Below are 22,500 nucleotides of genomic sequence, written 5' to 3' on the forward strand. Positions count from 1 at the left end.
CAGCATAAAAATGGTAGAGCACATCGTGATTTTGAATGACCTGGCCAAGGAGCAGCATGTATGTAGAAAAGAGAAGGGGCCAAGAACTGAGCCTTGAGGGACACCACAACTCAACTGAGCCACTGAGGAGGTAGAGTTACCCAGAACAACAAAAAAAGTTCTGTTGGTGAGGTAAGAGCGTAATAAGCTTAGAGCCGAGGCCTGATGCCAACCCAAGTCTCTAAGCAATGTAACAGGATGCTGTGATCAACTGGGTAAAAGGCAGCACTTAAGTCTAAAAGAACTAAAATCAAGCAGTCACCCATGTCAGCAGTAGGTCATTAGTGACCTTAACTAGAGCTGTCTCGGTACTATGGAGTGCTCTAAAACTAGACTGGAAACTATTAAAAACAGTATTAGTGTTCATGAAAGAAACCGATTGAGAAGAAATTACTCTCTCCAAAACCTTAGATAGAAAAGACAATTTGGAAATTGGTCTGTAGTTACTTAGGGACAGCAGATCTAAATTAGGTTTCTTCAACACTTTATCACCTCTTATTTCACCTGTATAAGTCAGTCCTTGTGTGAAGACTGTTGTGTTGTAGTGTTGTTATTCTATGTTAAGTACACTGAGAGAGCCACGAAGTCAGAGTCATATTCCATGTATGTGCAAACCTACCGGCCAATAAACATGATTCTGATCCTGTAATCTGCTGGATTCAATAACAAAGAGGTCAAAGGTCACGGATCAGAAGTCAGAGGTCACAGATGGAATAAAATGCTCCTGATATCCCAAAATAATGGAAATCTGTCAGCTAAACGTTTGTTCGGTGCGCATGTTAATATTTGCATGCATGTGTGTGTGTGTTTGTGTGTGTGTGTGTGTGTTTGTGTGTGCGTGTGCGTGTGCGTGTTCCCAGAGGAATTGCACAGGAGAAGGTGGTGTCGGCAGTGATAGGGGAGGCAGGGTTGGTGAGCAGCATGCACGTGTGGAGTACGTGGTCGTTGACCCTGAAAGGACGAGAGCCCTGAGGAACACCAAGGAAGCATGGCATGATGGGAGATTATCCTCTGAGAAGTTCTAGACACACACATGCACAACTATCTCCGTCCACTGTCTTACAGCTGAGTTCCTCGTTTCACATGAATCACTGAACATTTTCTCTGCTAAATACTTCTTGGCTGTTTTATGATTAAGCATCAAAACGTCTGTTTTTCCAGAACCAAGCAGTCGGTGTTGTGCTTTGGTGTTATTCCTACCAGTTGTAAGTTTAGAAGAAGTGAAACATTAACAGAAATCACAGACATGCCACATCTTAGGGGGTCCCCTGGTGTCCTAGCAACGTTTCCAACCTGGCTCTCCATCTGGCCACCTAATCATCCCCCCCATGTAACTGGCTCAATGATTCCCAGATTACAAAGAATCTTTGACCCAAATGTGACCCACATCTGCACTTATCTTACGGCCCACATTTGGCCTTGAATGACGGCGTTGACTCAAGGTGAATGTGGCTGCCTCAACTCAGACATGGGTCATGACGTTTGGGCCTCTTCTGGCCCACACGGCATGTGCCTTAACTAAAGTCCAGCCTGGCTCATTAAATTTGGGCCACATCTGGCCAACATGGTATGTGCTGTAACCCAGATCAAGCCCGGTTCATTACATCTGGGTCATGTCTGGCCCACACAACAGTTGCCAGTGCCGTAACTGAGCCATAAGTACCAAAAGTGCCCCAGATTAGACTCAAATGTGTCTGCTATCTCCCTCTCCACGTCAAGCTGATGTGTGGTGACCGTTCTGGCGCAAAATGGCTGCCGTGCACCACCCAGGTGGTGCTACACATTGGTGGTGGTCGAAGTGAGTTACCCCCTTCAATGTGAAGCGCTTTGGGTGTCTAGAAAAGTGCTATATAAATGTATAATGATTATGATTATTATCATTAGTAGTAGTAGTAGTATCTTAAATCAGCATCACATCCATCAGCTGTGCCTTTGTTGTTGTTTTTTGCTTTAATCAATGAGAAAATTACAAGACTTTTTTTTATTAATCATCCATGAAATATGAAATAAGGGGTGTGTGGGTAGCGTAGCGGTCTATTCCATTGCCTACCAACACGGGGATCGCCGGTTCGAATCCCCATGTTGTCTCCGGCTTGGTTGGGCGTCCCTACAGACACAATTGGCCGTGTCTGTGGGCGGGAAGCCGGATGTGGGTATGTGTCCTGGTCGCTGCACTAGCGCCTCCTCTGGTCGGTCAGGGAGCCTGTTCAGGGGGGGACCGGGGGAACTGGGGGGAATAGCGTGATCCTCCCACGTGCTACATCCCCCTGGTGAAACTCCTCACTGTCAGGTGAAAAGAAGCGGCTGGTGACTCCACGTGTATGGGAGGAGGCATGTGGTAGTCTGCAGCCCTCCCCGGTTCAGCAGAGGGGGTGGAGCAGAGACCGGGACGACTCGGAAGGGTGGGGTAATTGGCCAAAGAGTAAAATTGGAGAGAAAAGGTGGAAAAAAAAAAAACAAGAATGAAATGAGATGGAGGAGACTGAATCCCTGCTGTCTGTACGGTACTGTGTCCCTCTGGTCTGGGTCAGTCGGAGCTCTCCGCCCAAAGAAAGAGAGACGAAAGAAAAAAAGAGGAGGACAGCTTCATGGAAAATGTTTGGTACATAAACCACTTTGCCAGTTAAGCCACCATCATGTGGAGGTCTGGCTCTCCTCCGAGCATCCACCCGGCTGTGAAACAGTCGCGGTCGCTGACTCTCCCGTCTGTTATAAGAAGTCAGGGTCTTGAGATACCTGTGCAGCTGTTTGATGATAGTCACACTGATTCTGCCAGACTGATGTGATCACTGCACGCTGTCCTCAATGAAGGAGGTAAATAAATCAAATCCAACACGCTCTGCAGTCGAAGACGTTTTTATTGAAGGCCGAGCTTCACTACTGGATTCTCCAGCATACAATGAGACTGGCAGGAAAAGACAATATGGTCCATATGCCACTTGTGCAACCTACACACGTGTTGTGATTCCAGCTGAAACACTTTCTTAAAAATGGCCTGAAGGCTATATGCCATCCGTGATGCTGACGTGTTTCTTTTGTTTGGGGATGATGGACGAGATGGGTTAGCTATTCTAACTTGACTAATAAAGTCTCTGTCCAGTTAAATGTGCTCTCCATATTTATAAAAAGAAGAAGGCATATTTTATGCTTTTCCCTACTAACATTTTTGTACCAACAGCCATTCAGTGGATTAGCGTTGTGTAACTGTTCCTCTATGTGTTATTTTACATTGGTGCCAACGCGGTCAGCCATTCCCACCGGCTGTTCCCGTTAGGGGGCGCCACAGCGGATCATCTGTTTCTATCTCTTCCCGTCCTCTGCATCTTCCTCTGTCACACCAGCCACCTGCATGTCCTCCCTCACCACCTCCATAAACCTCCTCTTTGGCCTTCCTCTTCTCCTCTTCCCTGGCAGCTCCATATTCAGCATCCTTCTCCCAGTATACCCAGCATCTCTCCTCCACACATGTCCACACCATCTCCATCTTGTCTCTCTTGCTTTGTCTCCAAACCGTCCAACCTGAGCTGTCCCTCTAATATACTCCTTCCTAATCCTGTCCTTCTTCATCACTCCCAGTGAAAATCTTATCATCTTCATCTCTGCCACCTCCAGCTCCTCCACCTCCTGTCTTTTCATCAGTGCCACTGTCTCCAAACCATACAACATAGCTGGTCTCACTACCATCTTGTAGACCTTCCCTTTAACTCTTGCTGGTACCCTTCTGTCACACATCACTCCTGATACTCTTCTCCACCCACTCCACCCTGCCTGCACTCTCTTCTTCACCTCTCTTCTGCACTCCCCGTTACTTTGGACAGTTGACCCCAAGTATTTAAACTCATCCACCTTCATCACCTCTACTCCTTGCATCCTCACCATTCCACTGTCCTCTCTCTCATTCACACATAGGTATTCTGTCTTGCTCCTACTGACCTTCATTCCTCTTCTCTCCAGTGCATACCTCCACCTCTCCAGGCTGTCCTCCACCTGCTCCCTACTCTCACTACACATCACAATGTCATTCGCAGACATCATCGTCCACGGGGACTCCTGCCTGATCTTGTCCGTCAACCTGTCCATCACCATTGCAAACAAGAAAGGGCTCAGAGCCGATCCTTGATGTAATCCCACCTCCACCTTGAACCCATCTGTCATTCCAACCACACACCTCACCATTGTCACACTGCCCTCATACATATCCTGCACCACTCCTACATACTTCTCTGCCACTCCAGACTTCCTCATACAATACCACACCTCCTCTCTCGGCACCCTGTCATATGCTTTCTCTAAATCTACAAAGACACAATGCAACTCCTTCTGACCTCCTCTATACTTCTCCATCAACATTCTCAAAGCAAACATCACATCTGTGGTGCTCTTTCCTGGCATGAAACCATACTGCTGCTCGCTGATCATCACCTCTCCTCCTCTTAACCTAGCTTCTATTACTCTTTCCCATATCTTCATGCTGTGGCTGATCCACTTTATACCTCTGTAGTTGCTACAGTTCTGCACATCACCCTTGTTCTTGAAAATCAGTACCAGTACGTTTCTTCTCCACTCCTCAGGTATCCTCTATTGTGGTGGTTGATGGAGCTGGACCTAGCTTGCTGGGAAGAGGCTGGCTTGAAGGAATTCAGTTACAGTGGGCTGAGGTCAAGCGTGTTAACACAGAAAGCGTCATGTTGCAGCAAATACTCACCGAGCACAAAGACGTGTTCAGAGATGAATTAGGCACATTAAAGGGCACCAAAGCTACAATCTATGTGTCACCTGACACAAAGCCAAGATTCTTGGCTTGTAGACTTCAATCTAAATTCCAGTCTTTTGAGGCTCTTATTCTAAGTCCATCTCTCTCAGCCACAAACGGGCTCTGCTCAGTCCAGATTGTGATACTCTATCGACCTCCTGGCTCTTCCTATTTCTTGAAGAATTTGGAGAGTTTGTCTCAGGCCTTCGTACTCACTCTGATGAGATTCTAATTCTTGGTGATTTCAATATTCATCTGAATAAGGCTGCTGATCCTCCAAGTAAAGCCTTTCTGGCACTAGCTGGTACTTTTGGGTTCACTCAGTTTGTTCAAGAGTCGACTCATTGCAGTGGTAACACCCTTGATGTGGTTTTATCTAAAGGGATAGCTGTTTCTGATCTGAATGTCTTGCCAACCACATCTGCTGTGTCTGGTCATTTTCTCATCAAATTTGAAGCCTTATTGGCCTGTCCAGTTAATGTCTGCACAGATGTAATTTCCACTCGCCATATTGGTCCATCCACTAGCTGCATTTGGCCATTAGCTGCCTGAAGTCTTGGCTCCTTTCACTGTGGTAACTGACTCTGTTGAAAATCTCACTAGTGACTTAAATGTGGCCCTCTCTAGTCTCCTCGATTCAGTTGCACCTCTCACTACCACAGCTAGGCGACTAAAGAGGCCTCCACCCTGGTTTAATGATGAGACACCTGCTCTTAAGCGGACCTGCAGGAGACTGGAACGTAAATGGTGAAAATAAAATTGGAAATGTGTTACCTATCGTGGCATGAGTGTTTATTGAAATACAAGTGTGCTTTATCTGCTGCAAAAACAGCGTATCTCTCTCACTTAATCAATATTAATAAACGTGTCTGTGAATGTTCTCATTCATCCAGGTCATCATGGTTTTCCAAAGGAGGTGAATCAAGTGCAACTGGACTTGGTATATATCCGTGAAGACGTTTCGCCTCTCATCCAAGAGGCTTCCTCAGTTCGTGCCTTCCTGACTAGACCAAGCTAGTCTGACTGGCTGATGAAGCCTCTTGGATGAGAGGCAAAACGTCTTCAGGGATATATACCAAGTCCAGCTGCAATATTAATAAACATAACCCCAGATTTCTCTTTGACACTGTATCTAAACCTACTAAAAAGCAGCCGTCTACTAGCTGCTCACCATTCACGGCCCATGAGTTTCTAGATTTTTTTCTATAATAAGGTTGATGAGATCTTAAACAAAATTAGTTCTTCAACTCCATCTACTCCTGCAGATCCTGTCATACTAAATTCATATCTATACAATGAGTCACTGACAGTCCCAGTTATTACAGCTTTTGAGACTCTCTCTCTCGCTTCTAAACCAACTGCTTGCCTACTTGACCCCTTACCAGCAAAACTTTTTGAAGACCTCTGGCCTTTCCTGGGACCTACAATGCGAGACATCGTTAATTTATCACTTACTACTGGCACGGTTCCCAGCAGTTTTAAGACAGCTGTGGTTAAACCTCTACCTAAAAAACCGCACCTGGCCCCTTAGTCCCACGCTTTTCGCTCTCTGTTCTGAGCCTCTGGCACAGGCGATAAGAGAGGATAAAGATGTGACTGGGGTATTGATTGGAAACACACAACATAACATTTGTCTGTACGTGGACAATATTCTTATGATCCTCACTAACCCCAAAGTAAATAAATGACTGCTTAAAGAACTTGGCTTTATTTGTTTTCAGGAATCAGGAACGATTTATTGTCACCTCATTCATGTACTTGGTTACACAAAAGAGACGAAATTTCGTTTCCCCGACAAAAACACATATCCAAAACCTCCCAAAAGCGACACCACCAAAAACATACAAAAACAGAGAACACAAAGCAAAAAAACACAAAGTCAACAACACAGTCCATTCGGTAAATTCGCAACACAGTCCAGAAATGTGCCTGTCCGGAGAATGCATGAACATTTCATGTTGTATCTCGCTTTTCTTGCACAAAATGCGTCTTGCATAATTAATTGCATATGATCGCCAGACTGTACTGGACATGAGATCAGACTGTGACCAGTACCTGGAGTTGTAGTGGCCATGTGTACTGTTCCCAGAGGACTGGGAAGAGCTGCAATCACAGCTTTGTAAGATGGTGACCGTGGTGATTCCGTCCCAGACAGCATCCGGATGTGGACCACTTCAGGCAGTGATGCGGCACTGGTGGTCTTCTTCTGGCCCTTACAAAATGGACGTGAGCCTGAAGTGGCCCACATGTATAACAGCAAATAGGGCCCAAATATGCCAAATCACATGTGGGCCTTTTTTGGCAAAAATGCGGTGCTCTCGGCAAGATGTGATCTGGATGTGACCCTGAAGTGGCCCGTGTGGTAAATGGTGAATTTGGGCCATCCAAAATATCACAAAACAAATATGGGCCACCTTTGGCAAATATGTGGCACATGCAGCATTGCTATGGCTTGGTTCTGACCCAGATCTGGCAAACAGGAGCGGACCACCCAAGTGCCATCATTCCACGCGGTATGTGGGCCGGATGAAGTGTCGGGTGTGGGACGGGTCCGGGCTACAGCAGTTTTGCTATGTGGCAGGAATGTCGGAAGAGTTGAGATGTGTATTTTCCAAACACCACGTCTCAGTTGCTTTCAAACCCCAAAACGCGCTGCACCAGAAACTGGTCCACCCCAAGGATCGGGTCCCCCGGCACAAACAGAGCAATATAGTGTAGCTGTTAAGTGCCAGGAGGGTTGCCGTGACTTGTACATCAGGGAAACCAAACAGACGCTGGCCAAGAGGATGGCACAACACAGAAGAGCTAACGCATCAGACCAGGACTCCACAGTCTACACCATCTACACAGTCTACACCATCTACACAGTCTACACCAGCAGTGGCTAACCATGTGCCATGGAAAACCATGTGTACGCAGGTTTTCATTTCAACCCAACTCCACACCAGGTGATCTCACTGATACAATCTTCCTCTTTGGTTGAAGCGTTGCTAATCAGTGAAATCACCTGGTGTGGAGTCCAGCTGTACTGAAAACCGTCATACACATGACTCTCCATGGCACATGGTTAGCCACCCCTGGTCTACACCATCTGCAGGCCAGTGGCCACTCTTTCAAGGATGAGGATGTTCACATCCTTGATAGGGAGGAACGCTGGTTGAACAGGGAGTCAAAGAGGCCATCTATGTGAAGAGGGAACGACCATCCCTGAACGGGGGGGGGGGGGGGCTAAGAGTACATCTGCCACCATCTTACAATGCTGTGATTGCAACCAAACAACCAAATCCCCTGTGAATAGAACACATGGCCACTGTAACTCTAGTTATAATGGTCACACCATATTTGCATATGAAACTGGTCGTTGGTTTGGGTCGTTATGCCACTGTATTGGTTATAAGGGTGGGGTACCTGCAGTCACTGTATTGGTTATAAGGGTGGGGTACCTGCGGTCACTGTATTGGTTATAAGGGTGGGGTACCTGCAGTCACTGTATTGGCTATAAGGGTGGGGACACCTGCAGTCACTGTATTGGTTATAAGGGTGGGGTACCTGCAATCACTGTATTGGTTATAAGGGTGGGGTACCTGCAGTCAGTGTATTGGTTATAAGGGTGGGGTACCTGCGGTCACTGTATTGGTTATAAGGGTGGGGTACCTGCAGTCACTGTATTGGCTATAAGGGTGGTTTACCTGCGGTCACTGTATTGGTTATAAGGGTGGGGTACCTGCAATCACTGTATTGGTTATAAGGGTGGGGGTACCTGCAGTCAGTGTATTGGTTATAAGGGTGGGGTACCTGCGGTCACTGTATTGGTTATAAGGGTGGGGTACCTGCGGTCACTGTATTGGTTATAAGGGTGGGGTACCTGCAGTCAGGTGAGACTGAAGACATCACTGAGATGATGATGAAGCGTTTCTGTCAGTAAACGTTGTGTCCAGATGAACTAATTCAAGTTTCCGTGATCTCGTCTCTGGTTCATAACAAAGTTCAGCCTTGATGAACTTTGACCTTTGAATTCGTATGACATAAACACAGTTGACCAATACTGATCCTCAGCGTCACTGTGACCCCCGAGAGCAAAAACCATACGTGGAGGGATCTCTCATTTTGGTGGTGTATATACTTATTACAGGCGGCACGGTGGAGCAGTGGTCAGCACGGTCACCTCACAGCAAGAAGGTCCTGGGTTTGAGCCCCGGGGTAGTCCAACCTTGGGGGCCGTCCCGGGTCGTCCTCTGTGTGGAGTTTGCATGTTCTCCCCGTGTCTGTGTGGGTTTCCTGCGGGGGCTCCGGTTTCCTCCCACAGTCCAAAGACCTGTAGGTCAGGTGACTCAAAGACATGTAGGTCAGGTGAACCGGCCGGACTAAATTGTCCCTAGGTGTGTGTGTGTGTGTGTGTGTGTGTGTGTGTGTGTGTGTGTGTGTGTGTGTGTGTGTGTGTGCCCTGTGTGATGGTCTGGCGGCCTGTCCAGGGTGTTTACCCGCCTGCCACCCAATGACTGCTGAGATAGGCTCCAGCATCCCTAAGAGCAGGATAAGTGGTTGGATGATGGATGATGGATGGATGGATGAATGATGGATGGATGGTTGGATGATGGATGGATGATGGATGGATGATGGATGGATGGATGGTGGATGGATGATGGATGATGGATGGATGGATGGATGGATGGATGGATGGATGGATGGATGGATGGATGATGGATGGATGGATGGATGATGGATGGATGATGGATGGATGGATGATGGATGATGGATGGATGATGGATGATGGATGGATGGATGGATGGATGGATGGATGATGGATGGATGGATGGATGATGGATGATAGATGATGGATGGATGGATGATGGATGGATGGATGATGGATGGATGATGGATATATTTGATACAAATGTTTCTTACACGACTACAAAAGGTAAAGCAAGAGAGGCTGCATGGTTTGCCATGTCACATGAAACCTGAGCAGGTTGTGTCCATAGTGATTGAACTGCATTTGCTAAAGCTAGCTGGCTAGCGTCCCGCCTGTGTTTCAGCTGTAATGAAGGCTAAGAGCTTATTATTTACCTACACCCTACACCAGCACAGAGTCAGCGACAGCGCTGGCCCTCTGCGCCGTTAACAAAGCACAGACGGAAGCAAGTCCCGTGGAATGACGTCATATCCCGTAGAACGACGTCACATCCCGTAGAATGACGTCATAGCACGTCGCGTTCATATTTGCTGCAGCGGGCGACGTGATTCTGGTGCCATCAAATGGTGACGTGACCGCCTCTTTGTCCGGACAGGCTTAGAGAAAGACCATCAGCAGGAAAAGATGGAACTCCCACTTCACCACGAACAACCACTGACAGGGAGGTCGGGGGTTAGAGGTCACAGGAAACGGGATGGAGTTCACCGCGGCGACATCAGTGGAGGTTGGGGGAGGAGGAGGAGATGAGGGAGAAAGGAGAGAAGGGGAGGACAGACGACAGGGGTCGCCCCTCCCACACTGGGTCGTCCAGACTGACGTCCACAAAGGGCTCGCTGGAGCGCGGGCCTGAGGAGAGGAGAGGAGGAGGAGGAGAAAACAGTCATGTGTTCTGTCTTTCACACGCATACACACGCACGCACGCACACACACGCACACAAAACACTGTACTTGGGTTGTTGTTGTTGCCGTTGTGCTGTTCGTCCTCCTTGGTGTCGGAAAATAAATTGGTGCCGCTTGATTGGTTGGATTTTTTGTCATTCAGGTCAATGTCCAATGAAAGGTTGATGCCATTGGTGGGCAGAGCGTCCAAGTCCATCTGACAATCAACCAAATCTCCATCACGGGCTGTGGTGGGTGGAGAGGGGGACAAAGAACGTTAGATTTCCAGCAGTCAAGACTCCAGCAGACCACATGACCTCCAGAATACCTCACCACTACGTCACTTCCACCAAACCTCTCTTTTAATTATTTCATTTTTTTGCGGACCCCCCCCCCCCCAAACTGTACTTGGCCAATGACCCCACTCTTCACACCCGGCTTCCCACCCGCAGACACGGCCCAATGTGTCTGTAGAGACGCCCGACCAAGCCGGAGCCAACACGGGGATTCGAACCACCGACCCCCGTGTTGGTAGGCAGCGGAACAGACCGCTACGTCACCCGGACGCCCCCAAACATTTCTTCAGCGCCTCCGGGATTTCGCGGTGTCGCCATCGCGACAATTAACGCGAATTTAGACAAGTGCAGTTTTGTCCAATCACAGCAACGCTTCCGCAAATGTGACCAATCACCGTAGTTTCGCCTATCATGGCAGTCCCCCGCGCAAACCATGGCGCCATACGTCACCAAACCCGCTTCCTTGTTTCTGGTCGTGAAGACGCAGACAAGTGCGCCACGAACGTCTCGCGCTTACCGACTAAAATTACTGCCCAAGACCGCGCGGGGCAGTTCCCTGGTGTTCTGCACGAGAGCGGGGTAAACTGTTCTGCACCACGTGCAACGTTGTGGCGGAACACAAACGTAAAATCATCGACTGACGGAGACTTTTCTGCCCCAAAACCCCGGAGGATGGCTGAAACGCGTGGACAACAGACAAGACAAGCCACCGACAGAGGCTACTGCATCCAGATCTACTGCACCCACAGCTACTACACCCAGATCTACTGCCTCCAGATCTACTGCACCCAGAGCTACTGCACCCAGATCTACTGCCTCCAGATCTACTGCACCCAGAGCTACTGCACCCAGATCTACTGCCTCCAGAACTACTGCATCCAGATCTACTGCACCCACAGCTACTGCATCCAGAGCTACTGCACCCAGATCTACTGCCTCCAGAACTACTGCACCCACAGCTACTGCATCCAGAGCTACTGCACCCAGATCTACTGCCTCCAGAACTACTGCATCCAGAACTACTGCATCCAGAGCTACTGCATCCACAGCTACTGCATCCACAGCTACTGCACCCAGAGCTACTGCACCCAGATCTACTGCATCCAGAGCTACTGCACCCAGATCTACTGCATCCAGAACTACTGCACCCAGATCTACTGCCTCCAGAACTACTGCATCCAGAACTACTGCATCCACAGCTACTGCATCCACAGCTACTGCACCCAGAGCTACTGCACCCAGATCTACTGCCTCCAGAACTACTGCACCCAGATCTACTGCCTCCAGAACTACTGCACCCAGAGCTACTGCACCCAGATCTACTGCACCCAGAGCTACTGCACCCAGATCTACTGCATCCACAGCTACTGCACCCAGAGCTACTGCATCCACAGCTACTGCATCCAGAACTACTGCACCCAGAGCTACTGCACCCAGCTCTACTGCACCCAGATCTACTGCACCCACAGCTACTGCATCCAGATCTACTGCACCCAGAGCTACTGCACCCAGAGCTACTGCATCCACAGCTACTGCACCCAGAGCTACTGCATCCAGATCTACTGCATCCAGAACTACTGCACCCAGAACTACTGCATCCAGATCTACTGCACCCAGATCTACTGCACCCAGATCTACTGCATCCAGATCTACTGCATCCAGATCTACTGCATCCAGAACTACTGCACCCAGAACTACTGCATCCAGATCTACTGCACCCAGATCTACTGCACCCAGATCTACTGCACCCACAGCTACTGCACCCACAGCTACTGCACCCAGATCTACTGCCTCCAGAACTACTGCACCTAGATCTACTGCATCCAGATCTACTGCACCCAGAGCTACTGCACCCAGATCTACTGCATCCACAGCTACTGCATCCACAGCTACTGCATCCACAGCTACTGCATCCAGAACTACTGCATCCAGAGCTACTGCACCCAGATCTACTGCACCCACAGCTACTGCATCCAGATCTACTGCACCCAGAGCTACTGCACCCAGAGCTACTGCATCCACAGCTACTGCACCCAGAGCTACTGCATCCAGATCTACTGCATCCAGAACTACTGCACCCAGAACTACTGCATCCAGATCTACTGCACCCAGATCTACTGCACCCAGATCTACTGCATCCACAGCTACTGCACCCAGATCTACTGCATCCAGATCTACTGCACCCAGAGCTACTGCATCCACAGCTACAACACCCAGAGCTACTGCATCCACAGCTACAGCACCCAGAGCTACTGCACCCAGATCTACTGCCTCCAGAACTACTGCACCCAGATCTACTGCATCCAGATCTACTGCACCCAGAGCTACTGCACCCAGATCTACTGCATCCACAGCTACTGCACCCAGAGCTACTGCATTCACAGCTACTGCATCCAGAACTACTGCATCCAGAGCTACTGCACCCAGATCTACTGCACCCAGATCTACTGCACCCACAGCTACTGCATCCAGATCTACTGCACCCAGAGCTACTGCACCCAGAGCTACTGCATCCACAGCTACTGCACCCAGAGCTACTGCACCCAGATCTACTGCACCCAGAACTACTGCATCCAGATCTACTGCACCCAGATCTACTGCACCCACAGCTACTGCACCCAGATCTACTGCATCCAGATCTACTGCACCCAGAGCTACTGCATCCACAGCTACAACACCCAGAGCTACTGCATCCACAGCTACAGCACCCAGAGCTACTGCATCCATAACTACAGCATCCAGAGCTACTGCATCCAGATCTACTGCATCCAGAACTACTGCATCCAGAGCTACTGCACCCAGAGCTACTGCATCCAGATCTACTGCACCAAGATCTACTGCACCCAGATCTACTGCACCCACAGCTACTGCACCCAGATCTACTGCATCCAGATCTACTGCACCCAGAGCTACTGCATCCACAGCTACTGCACCCAGAGCTACTGCATCCACAGCTACTGCACCCAGAGCTACTGCATCCACAGCTACTGCACCCAGAGCTACTGCATCCAGATCTACTGCATCCAGATCTACTGCACCCAGAGCTACTGCATCCACAGCTACTGCACCCAGAGCTACTGCATCCAGAGCTACTGCACCCAGATCTACTGCATACAGATCTACTGCATCCACAGCTACTGCAATCAGATCTACTGCACTCAGATTTACTGCATCCAGATCTACTGCAACCAGATTTACTGCATCCAGATCTACTGCATCCACAGCTACTGCACTCAGAGCTACTGCACCCAGATCTACTGCATCCAGATCTACTGCAACCAGATTTACTGCACCCAGATCTACTGCATCCAGATCTACTGTACCAAGAGCTACTGCACCCAGATCTACTGCACCCAGATCTACTGCATCCAGATCTACTGCATCCAGAGCTACTGCACCCAGAGCTACTGCACCCAGATCTACTGCCTCCAGAACTACTGCACCCAGATCTACTGCCTCCAGAACTACTGCACCCAGAGCTACTGCACCCAGATCTACTGCACCCAGAGCTACTGCACCCAGATCTACTGCATCCACAGCTACTGCACCCAGAGCTACTGCATCCACAGCTACTGCATCCAGAACTACTGCATCCAGAGCTACTGCACCCAGATCTACTGCACCCAGATCTACTGCACCCACAGCTACTGCATCCAGATCTACTGCACCCAGAGCTACTGCACCCAGAGCTACTGCATCCACAGCTACTGCACCCAGAGCTACTGCATCCAGATCTACTGCATCCAGAACTACTGCACCCAGAACTACTGCATCCAGATCTACTGCACCCAGATCTACTGCACCCAGATCTACTGCATCCAGATCTACTGCATCCAGAACTACTGCACCCAGAACTACTGCATCCAGATCTACTGCACCCAGATCTACTGCACCCAGATCTACTGCACCCACAGCTACTGCACCCAGAGCTACTGCACCCAGATCTACTGCCTCCAGAACTACTGCACCCAGATCTACTGCATCCAGATCTACTGCACCCAGAGCTACTGCACCCAGATCTACTGCATCCACAGCTACTGCACCCAGAGCTACTGCATCCACAGCTACTGCATCCAGAACTACTGCCTCCACTACTGACCCTAAATAGTTCCTGCTCAGGAGCTCACATGAACCCTGTCCTCCAAGACCTCCACCAGCTCCCGGTAACACACAGGCTAAACTTCAAAATCCTACTGATCACCTACCTACAAGGCTGTCAACAAACTGGCTCCCCGCTACCTCTGCGACCTCCTCCGCCAGCAAACCGCGTCCCGTTGCCTCTCATCCACTACTGCCAACCTCCTGCAAGTCACGAGGACTGAGCGATTTGGGGTGACAGGGCGTTTTCCATGGCACCCTCTCTGTGGAGCACTCAAACAACACCACCGCTGCTCCCGCTCCGTCTGCATTCAAAAAGGCCCTCAAAACTCACCTCTTCAGACTGGCCTCTCCCAGCTAACCTCAGTCCCCTCCCCTCCCTCCCTGTGGTTTTATTGGCGAACTTTATTATCGTTTCTTGTCATTATTGACAGTTTTGCTCAGCTTGTCTATTTTTTCCTCTGATGTGAAATGTCTGAGTATTCAGAAGAGCGCTACATAAATCTGGTGTATTGTTTTTATTTCACGGGACCTTTAAGCCCCGGTGTTGAGTCTGGTCTGTCTGTGTTGTGGGGGGGGGGTGTTGTGACTGTACCCTTATCTCCATCGGAGCCCTTCTCCCTGGGCTGCAGAGCAGTGCCGTTGGTGACCGCGGAGGGTGAAAGGTCATCGCTGATCCCGTGATTTGAAGGGACATGGCAATCTGAGACAGAACACACACGCATGCACGCAGAAGAAACACAGGGACACGCACATATACAAGCACACACACATGCATACAAAAACAAGCACACACACATGCATACAAAAACAAGCACACACACATGCATACAAAAACAAACACACACACATGCATACAAAAACAAACACACAAACATGCATACAAAAACAAGCACACACACATGCATACAAAAACAAACACACACACATGCATACAAAAACAAACACACACACATGCATACAAAAACAAACACACACACATGCATACAAAAACAAACACACACACATGCATACAAAAACAAACACACACATGCATAGAAAAACAAACACACACACATGCACCGACCAGCTTATTAGGACGTAATCAAACAAACATACTCCATGGGATGGGCTACTCCTCCCCTCACATTCTGCTGCAGCTTCATTACTCCTTCTCTTAACTGCGTTTACTGTGTTGTTGGTTTCTCTACGGTATTCACTCCATTGAGTAACTCCTTTTCTGCCTTTTTTGTGTATCTCGACAAATCTAGTTTTCGTGTGTTGTGTGTGTGTGTGTTGCTTGTTGCTAGCTTGTAGATTGCTGTTACTTGCTTTTTTCTATCCACTGCTAGCAGTTAGCTTAGCTTTTAGCTGTCCACTGCTAGCAGTTAGCTTAGCTTTTAGCTTACCACTGCTAGCAGTTAGCTTAGCTTTTAGCTGTCCACTGCTAATACGCTATGACTTGTGCTGTGCTGTGCTGTCAGATAGGGTGTCTATTAGAAAGACATGTCCGTGAGCTAGAGCGCTCCTGTCTCACTACACTGGATGTTAAGGGCACTCCAGATAGCTTTGACCTCAGGCCTGATAGTGGGTCTACTAGCTATAGCATTAGCATAGCCTCGTCGGCAGATGATGCAGTTTATCCTTGTCCCAAGGAGAAGAGCGCACGCTTGAGCAGGCCTCTGATTGCATGGCCCGGTTTGCAGTCACCCCCCAACTGCAAACCATATTTCTGTGCTTGGCAGCCTCGTTGGTAGTCCTGTTGGTAGCCCTGTTGGTAGTCCTGTTCATAGCCCCGTTGGTAGTCCTGCTCGTAGCCCTGAGTCCTGTTCATAGCCCCGTTGGTAGTCCTGTTCATAGCCCTGAGTCCTGTTCATAGCCCCGTTGGTAGTCCTGTTCATAGCCCTGAGTCCTGTTCATAGCCCCGTTGGTAGTCCTGTTCGTAGCCCCGTAGGTAGTCCTGTTCGTAGCACCGTAGGTAGTCCTGTTCGTAGCTCCGTTGGTAGTCCTGTTCGTAGCACCGTAGGTAGTCCTGTTCATAGCCCTTTTTGTGGTCCCGTTCGTAGCGCCGTTGGTAGTTCTGTTGGCCAGCCTTCCTCTTGTACCCCTGCGGTCACTGCTAAGCTATGCATGTTAGTAGTAGGGGACTCCATTACCCGCTAGATGAGATTGCCGTCGCCAGCCACTGTTTGCTGTGTACCTGGAGCCAGAGCAGCCGGCGTTGAAGTACTTCTCAGGGTGCTGGTTTCAGGGTAGTACTGAGGCACCCGAAGCACACACTCGTTATAGTAACGTTGCTATTCATGTAGGCACCAAAGATGATCAGACGTCTATTCCGTTGCCTACCAACACGGGGATCGCCGGTTCGAATCCCTGTGTTACCTCTGGCTTGGTTGGGTGCCCCTACAGACACAATTGGCTGTGTCTGCAGGTGGGAAGCTGGATGTGGATATGTGTCCTGGTCGCTGCACTAGCGCCTCCTCTGGTCTGTCGGGATGTCTGTTCCGGGGGGGGGGGACTGGGTGGAATATCGTGATCCTCCTACGTGCCACGCCCGCCTGGTATTTGTATTTGTACAAGTATTTGTTGTATTTCCAGCTGCATTGACTTGAAGTGGTTGTTCCCCCCAAAAGGCCCGTGCCACTCCTGCAGAGCTAGAGGGGGATGTGGTGACCCCCTTACCTTTTATCTGTCCAGATTCTCACTCTCGGAATAAAGACCCTAAAACTGCATTTGAATGTCCCATGTGTAATTCCCCCGGCTGCACCAATAAACTTGACTTGACGGGCTGACACAGCTACATGAGAACACACTGGTATACACACCCAGGTCATCCAGGCGGACGGCCTCGAACGTCCCCGGTTGTTCGCTCACGGTGAGAGAGGAGTGTGTCGCATGGCCCGGTCTCTGGAAGTCAAATGAGTAGATCTGAAAGAACACACACACACACACACACACACACAGCTCAATATTCACTGCGGTGGATTGGATTAGATTTCAGCTGGATCAGATCTTCTTTTTTCTTGTCTCGTGTTCACCTTCGTGTTCAGAGTGACTGATATCTGCCATCCCGAACATCAAGTGCGCAAACCAGCAGCAAGAGATGGTTTTTGGGGTTTGGAGGGAATCGGCTCATCTCATGACACATGAGATGAGCCGTCTGTCTTTCCACTGATTTTCACTGCAGCGTTAAATCACGTGTATAAACCCTCATGTCCAATAAAACAAACTGTCTGACCCAGTGAATTTGCCTGTGTTCTGTTATCTGCCTGGAGGGGACTGGGTAGCAGACACATCTGGGCCTCATCTGGGGCACTTTGGGCACTTACGGCTCAGTTACAGCAACTGTTGTGTGGGCCACGCGTGGCCCAAATGTCATAAGCCGGGCCTGGCTTGGGTTACGGCAAGTGTTGTGTGGGCCAGGTGTGGACCAGATGTGGCCCAAGTGTGGCTGAGTTGAGGCAGCCATACTCACCCTGAGTCAATGCCATCATTCAAGGCCACATGTGGGCCGTAAGATAACTGCAGATGTGGGCCACATTTGGGCCAAAGATTCTTTACTAGCTGTGTGTGTGTGTGTGTGTGTGTGTGTGTGTGTGTGTGTGTGTGTGTGTGTGTGTGTGTGTGTGTGTGTGTGTGTGTGTCCACAGCTAATCTGGCATACTACTGAACTATCAGCCCAACATTTTGTGCACAGTTATGAGGGTGTGATGAAGAACCTCTCGTGGTCGCGGCGACTCAGAACCTTTGAAAACGTTTGTTCTCGTTATGGCCGCTCCCTCTCTCCATTCACTCTCTAGCTCGCTCGACCGGCGCCGCGCTCTGTCGCTCTGAGTCGGCCGTGCACATCGTGCGGTATGGCTGGTCGTATGCGGTCATAAGGTGGGATGGGTGAGACCGTCCTCCACCAAAGAACGACCCCATAGGTCGTTTGTACAAGCAGCTTATCGCGACCTATAGTTACGTTTAAAGTTAGGCGACCTCTGGCGGTCATGTACATAACGACAGTCTGGTGTCACGGGTGCCTCGTCGTCATATGACCTTTGACCTTCGTTACCAATCAAAGAACGACCCCATAGGTCGTTTGTACAAGCAGCTTATCGAGACCTATAGTTACGTTTAAAGTTAGGCGACCTCTGGCGGTCATGTACATAACGACAGTCTGGTGTCTCGGGTGCCTCGTCGTCATATGACCTTTGACCTTCGTTACCAATCAAAGAACGACCCCATAGGTCGTTTGTACAAGCAGCTTATCGCGACCTATAGTTACGTTTAAAGTTAGGCGACCTCTGGCGGTCATGTACATAACGACAGTCTGGTGTCACGGGTGCCTCGTCGTCATATGACCTTTGACCTTCGTTACCAATCAAAGAACGACCCCATAGGTCGTTTGTACAAGCAGCTTATCGCGACCTATAGTTACGTTTAAAGTTAGGCGACCTCTGGCGGTCATGTACATAACGACAGTCTGGTGTCACGGGTGCCTCGTCGTCATATGACCTTTGACCTTCGTTACCAATCAAAATGGGGCGAGCCAAGAGATGGAGGAGTGTAGGAAGTATTGAAAACTCCTGTAAACTGTTGGATTCTTCACAAATCTTCCTGAGCTGGGTTTGCTTACTGTTGCACCTTCACTTTGCATGGACACTAATGAAGTCCCAGTGTCCTCAGAGGGGGACTTCATAATGAGCAGCGTTGCAGGGTAGCAACAAACCACCCACGTGGTCGCCTGGGTTGGAGGACTTGTATGGGTTGTTTGAACACTTGCTGCTTTGTATTGTGGCTTTGCTTGGCTCTGAGAAACTTGTTGTGCTTGTGTCACAGGTGAAGGTGTGGTATGGGGCCATCATGTTTGTTGTCTACGGTGTTGGTTTAGTTTGTGATGCTGAGGAGGTCATTTTGATGGCGCTGTCTAGTAAAGATCATGATGTGCTGCTGGATCTGGGTTTTGAGAGAGACGTAAAATCCTCATGAGTTCTGGTTTTGGTGCTCAGGCACTGGTTGCACGGCTCCATGCTGGTCCTGGGCCAGGACAGCAGGTTTGAACCAGAATTGAAGAGATGAGTTTTGTACAGGGTATTTTTTGTGTTCAGGCTGTTTGACAGATATTAGATCTGTGGCACATTGAGAAAAGCAGAACTTGGTTGGGTTTCACGTGCAGTGTGAATGTTTCTATCAGTAAACTGTAAAACCTACCAGTCAACAATGACTCTAGATTCTGATCTCTACTGTCACTCAACAACTCCAACTGATTCGGGGCGTCCGGGTAGCATGGTGGTCTATTCCGTTGCCCACCAGCACGGGGATCACTGGTTCAAATCCCCGTGTTACCTCCGGCTTGGTTGGGTGTCCCTACAGACACAATTGGCCGTGTCTGCAGGTGGGAAGCCGGATGTGGGTATGTGTCCTGGTCGCTGCACTAGCGCCTCCTCTGGTCAATCGAGGCACCTGTTCAGGGGGGAGAGGGAACTGGGGGGGAAAGCGTGATCCTCCCACGCGCTACGCCCCCCTGGTGAAACTCCTCACTGTCAGGTGAAAAGAAGCGGCTGGTGACTCCACATGTATCGGGAGGAGGCATGTGGTAGTCTGCAGCCCTCCTGGATCGGCAGAAGGGGGTGGAGCAGAGACCGGGACGGCTCAGAAGAGTGGGAAAATTGTCCATGTACAATTGGGGAGAAAAGGGGGGGGGACTGACTGATTTGCTGTAAATTACACAGATCATCTGTTGGGTAGAGAATCTACTGATGTGACATCACTGCTCTTCATGTTATCAGACAGCACAATGCACAGTAACAACATGACATCATTACAACACCCTGTTGTGATAGAGACCCTCTGGGTGTAACATGTGGTTAAAGGGCCATTTCAGAAAACCATGAACCTTCCTACCCTGGAGTTTCTCCGGAGCGTGAAGAGTATAACACAAAGACCAATGATCAGCAGGATCATCAACAGCAGGAGGATATAACCTGGAGAGGGGGAGAGAGAGAGGGAGAGAGAGGGAGAGAAATTGCAAATATGATACCATATAATAATCAACATAGAGTGTGATATCGTAGTAGGGCTGGATGATGCTGACGCAATCAAATCAAACTCATACTGACAAACCCCACGTCACCACACTAGGCCTGACTCAACACCTCTATGTGGATGATGTGGTGGTATTTAGTGGATGTCTATTGGTGCTTCCATAAGATATGTACACAGCAGTACATGAGGATAAACGGTCATTAGTAACGTGGATATGACGACCAAGCAGGTAGAGACGTTCATTGTTCATGTCACTAAAACAGTGGAATAAGTTCAGAAAACGATGTCTTTACTGTAATGCAGCCTTTAAGACCAGGGGACGACAACATTCAAGTGACAATTCCAAGAAAAAGTTTGCGCACCCTTTGGAATTACCTTTGGATTTCTGCATTCATGACCCATAAAACGTGGTCTGATCTTCATCCAAGGCACAATAACAACAGACAAGCACATTCTGACTGAACTGATGACACACAAGCAATTGTACTTCTCGTGTCTTTATTGAACACGTCCTTTAGTCACTGACGGCGTGTGAACCCTTGTGTTTAATGACTGGCAGAACCTCTTCTTGGCAGCCGTAACCTCCACCAAATGTCCCCCGTCGCTGCTGCTCAGACTTGCACAGCAGTGAGGAGGAGTTTTAGACCCTCCCTCCTGACCAAACGGTTTCAGTTCAGCAATGTTTCTGAGATTTCTTGCACGAATGGCCCTCTTCAGGTCATGCCACAGCATCTCAGTCAGGCGAAGGTCTGGACTAGGGCACAATTTTTAAATTCTTCCCCCTCCCCCCTTTTCCTCCCCAATTGTATCCGGCCAATTTACCCCACTCTTCCGAGCCGTCCCGGTCTCTGCTCCACCCCCTCTGCTGATCCGGGGAGGGCTACAGACTACCACATGCCTCCTCCCATACATGTGGAGTCGCCAGCCGCTTCTTTTCACCTGATATCCGGCTTCCCACCCGCAGACACGGCCAATTGTGTCCGTAGGGACACCCGACCAAGCCGGAGGTAACACAGGGATTCGAACCAGCGATTCCCATGTTGGTAGCAATGAAATAGACTGCTATGCTACCCGGACGCCCCATGTTGTACATTTCTGCAAAAAAATAAACTTTTGTCCCATCTGCCCACAGAACATTGTCCCAGAAGCATTGTGGAACATCCAGGTGGTCTTTTGCAAACTTGTTTTTTTTGGAGAGCAGTGGTTTCCTCCATGGTGTCCCTCCATGGTGTCCCTCCGTGGTGTCCCTCCATGGTGTCCCTCTGTGGTGTCCCTCCATGGTGTCCCTCCGTGGTGCCCCTCCATGAACACCATTCTTGTTCGGGGTTTGTCTTATAGTGGACACGTCAACAGAGACTTAAAGAACAGGAACAGTTGACTGTCATCTCTTTTGCGTACGCAAGAGAACAAAGCAAAAACACAAACAGCCAACAACACAGTCCATTTGGTGAATTTGCAACACAATTCAAAAATGTCACTGGTCCAAGACAACGAACGCCAGCCAGGATGACTGTCGGAACTGCCGGTCTGCATGGGCTAGCACAGTGTTTCCCAACCCAGTCCTCAAGGACCCCCTATCCTGAAGATTTTCTTTGCAACCCTGAATAGGTACCTGTTTGTAGTTATTCAGCAGTGAATGTCAGAGTTTGCACACCTTGCATGATTAAGTGCTGTGAGATGATTGGTTGAGTAAGTACAAGCAGGGCTACCTATGCAGGGTTACAATGAAAATC

General features: G+C 49.3%; 1 protein-coding gene and 1 pseudogene across 2 annotated transcripts in view; one reads left to right on the forward strand and one right to left on the reverse strand.

Annotated features, from left to right (window-relative positions):
- LOC130130937 (GRB2-associated-binding protein 1-like) overlaps nt 1–2,876 on the forward strand; it is a 25,803-nt pseudogene extending 22,927 nt beyond the window's left edge.
- A 6,777-nt stretch (nt 2,877–9,653) lies between these two features.
- The window catches only part of LOC130130548 (uncharacterized), a 24,152-nt gene continuing 11,305 nt past the window's right edge, over nt 9,654–22,500 (reverse strand). The window contains exons 6-10 of one of the 2 annotated variants that reach the window (XM_056300252.1): nt 20,627–20,706; nt 17,563–17,665; nt 15,354–15,461; nt 10,434–10,610; nt 9,654–10,331 (exon numbers count right to left, since the gene is read on the reverse strand). In XM_056300252.1, the coding sequence (XP_056156227.1) occupies nt 10,201–10,331; nt 10,434–10,610; nt 15,354–15,461; nt 17,563–17,665; nt 20,627–20,706 (599 nt within the window). In that variant the 3' untranslated portion in view covers nt 9,654–10,200. The remainder of the gene's footprint in view (nt 10,332–10,433; nt 10,611–15,353; nt 15,462–17,562; nt 17,666–20,626; nt 20,707–22,500) is intronic. The other variant, XM_056300253.1, reaches the window with a different exon arrangement.

This window comes from Lampris incognitus, chromosome 20 (assembly GCF_029633865.1).
Source record: "Lampris incognitus isolate fLamInc1 chromosome 20, fLamInc1.hap2, whole genome shotgun sequence".
Taxonomy (NCBI): domain Eukaryota; kingdom Metazoa; phylum Chordata; class Actinopteri; order Lampriformes; family Lampridae; genus Lampris; species Lampris incognitus.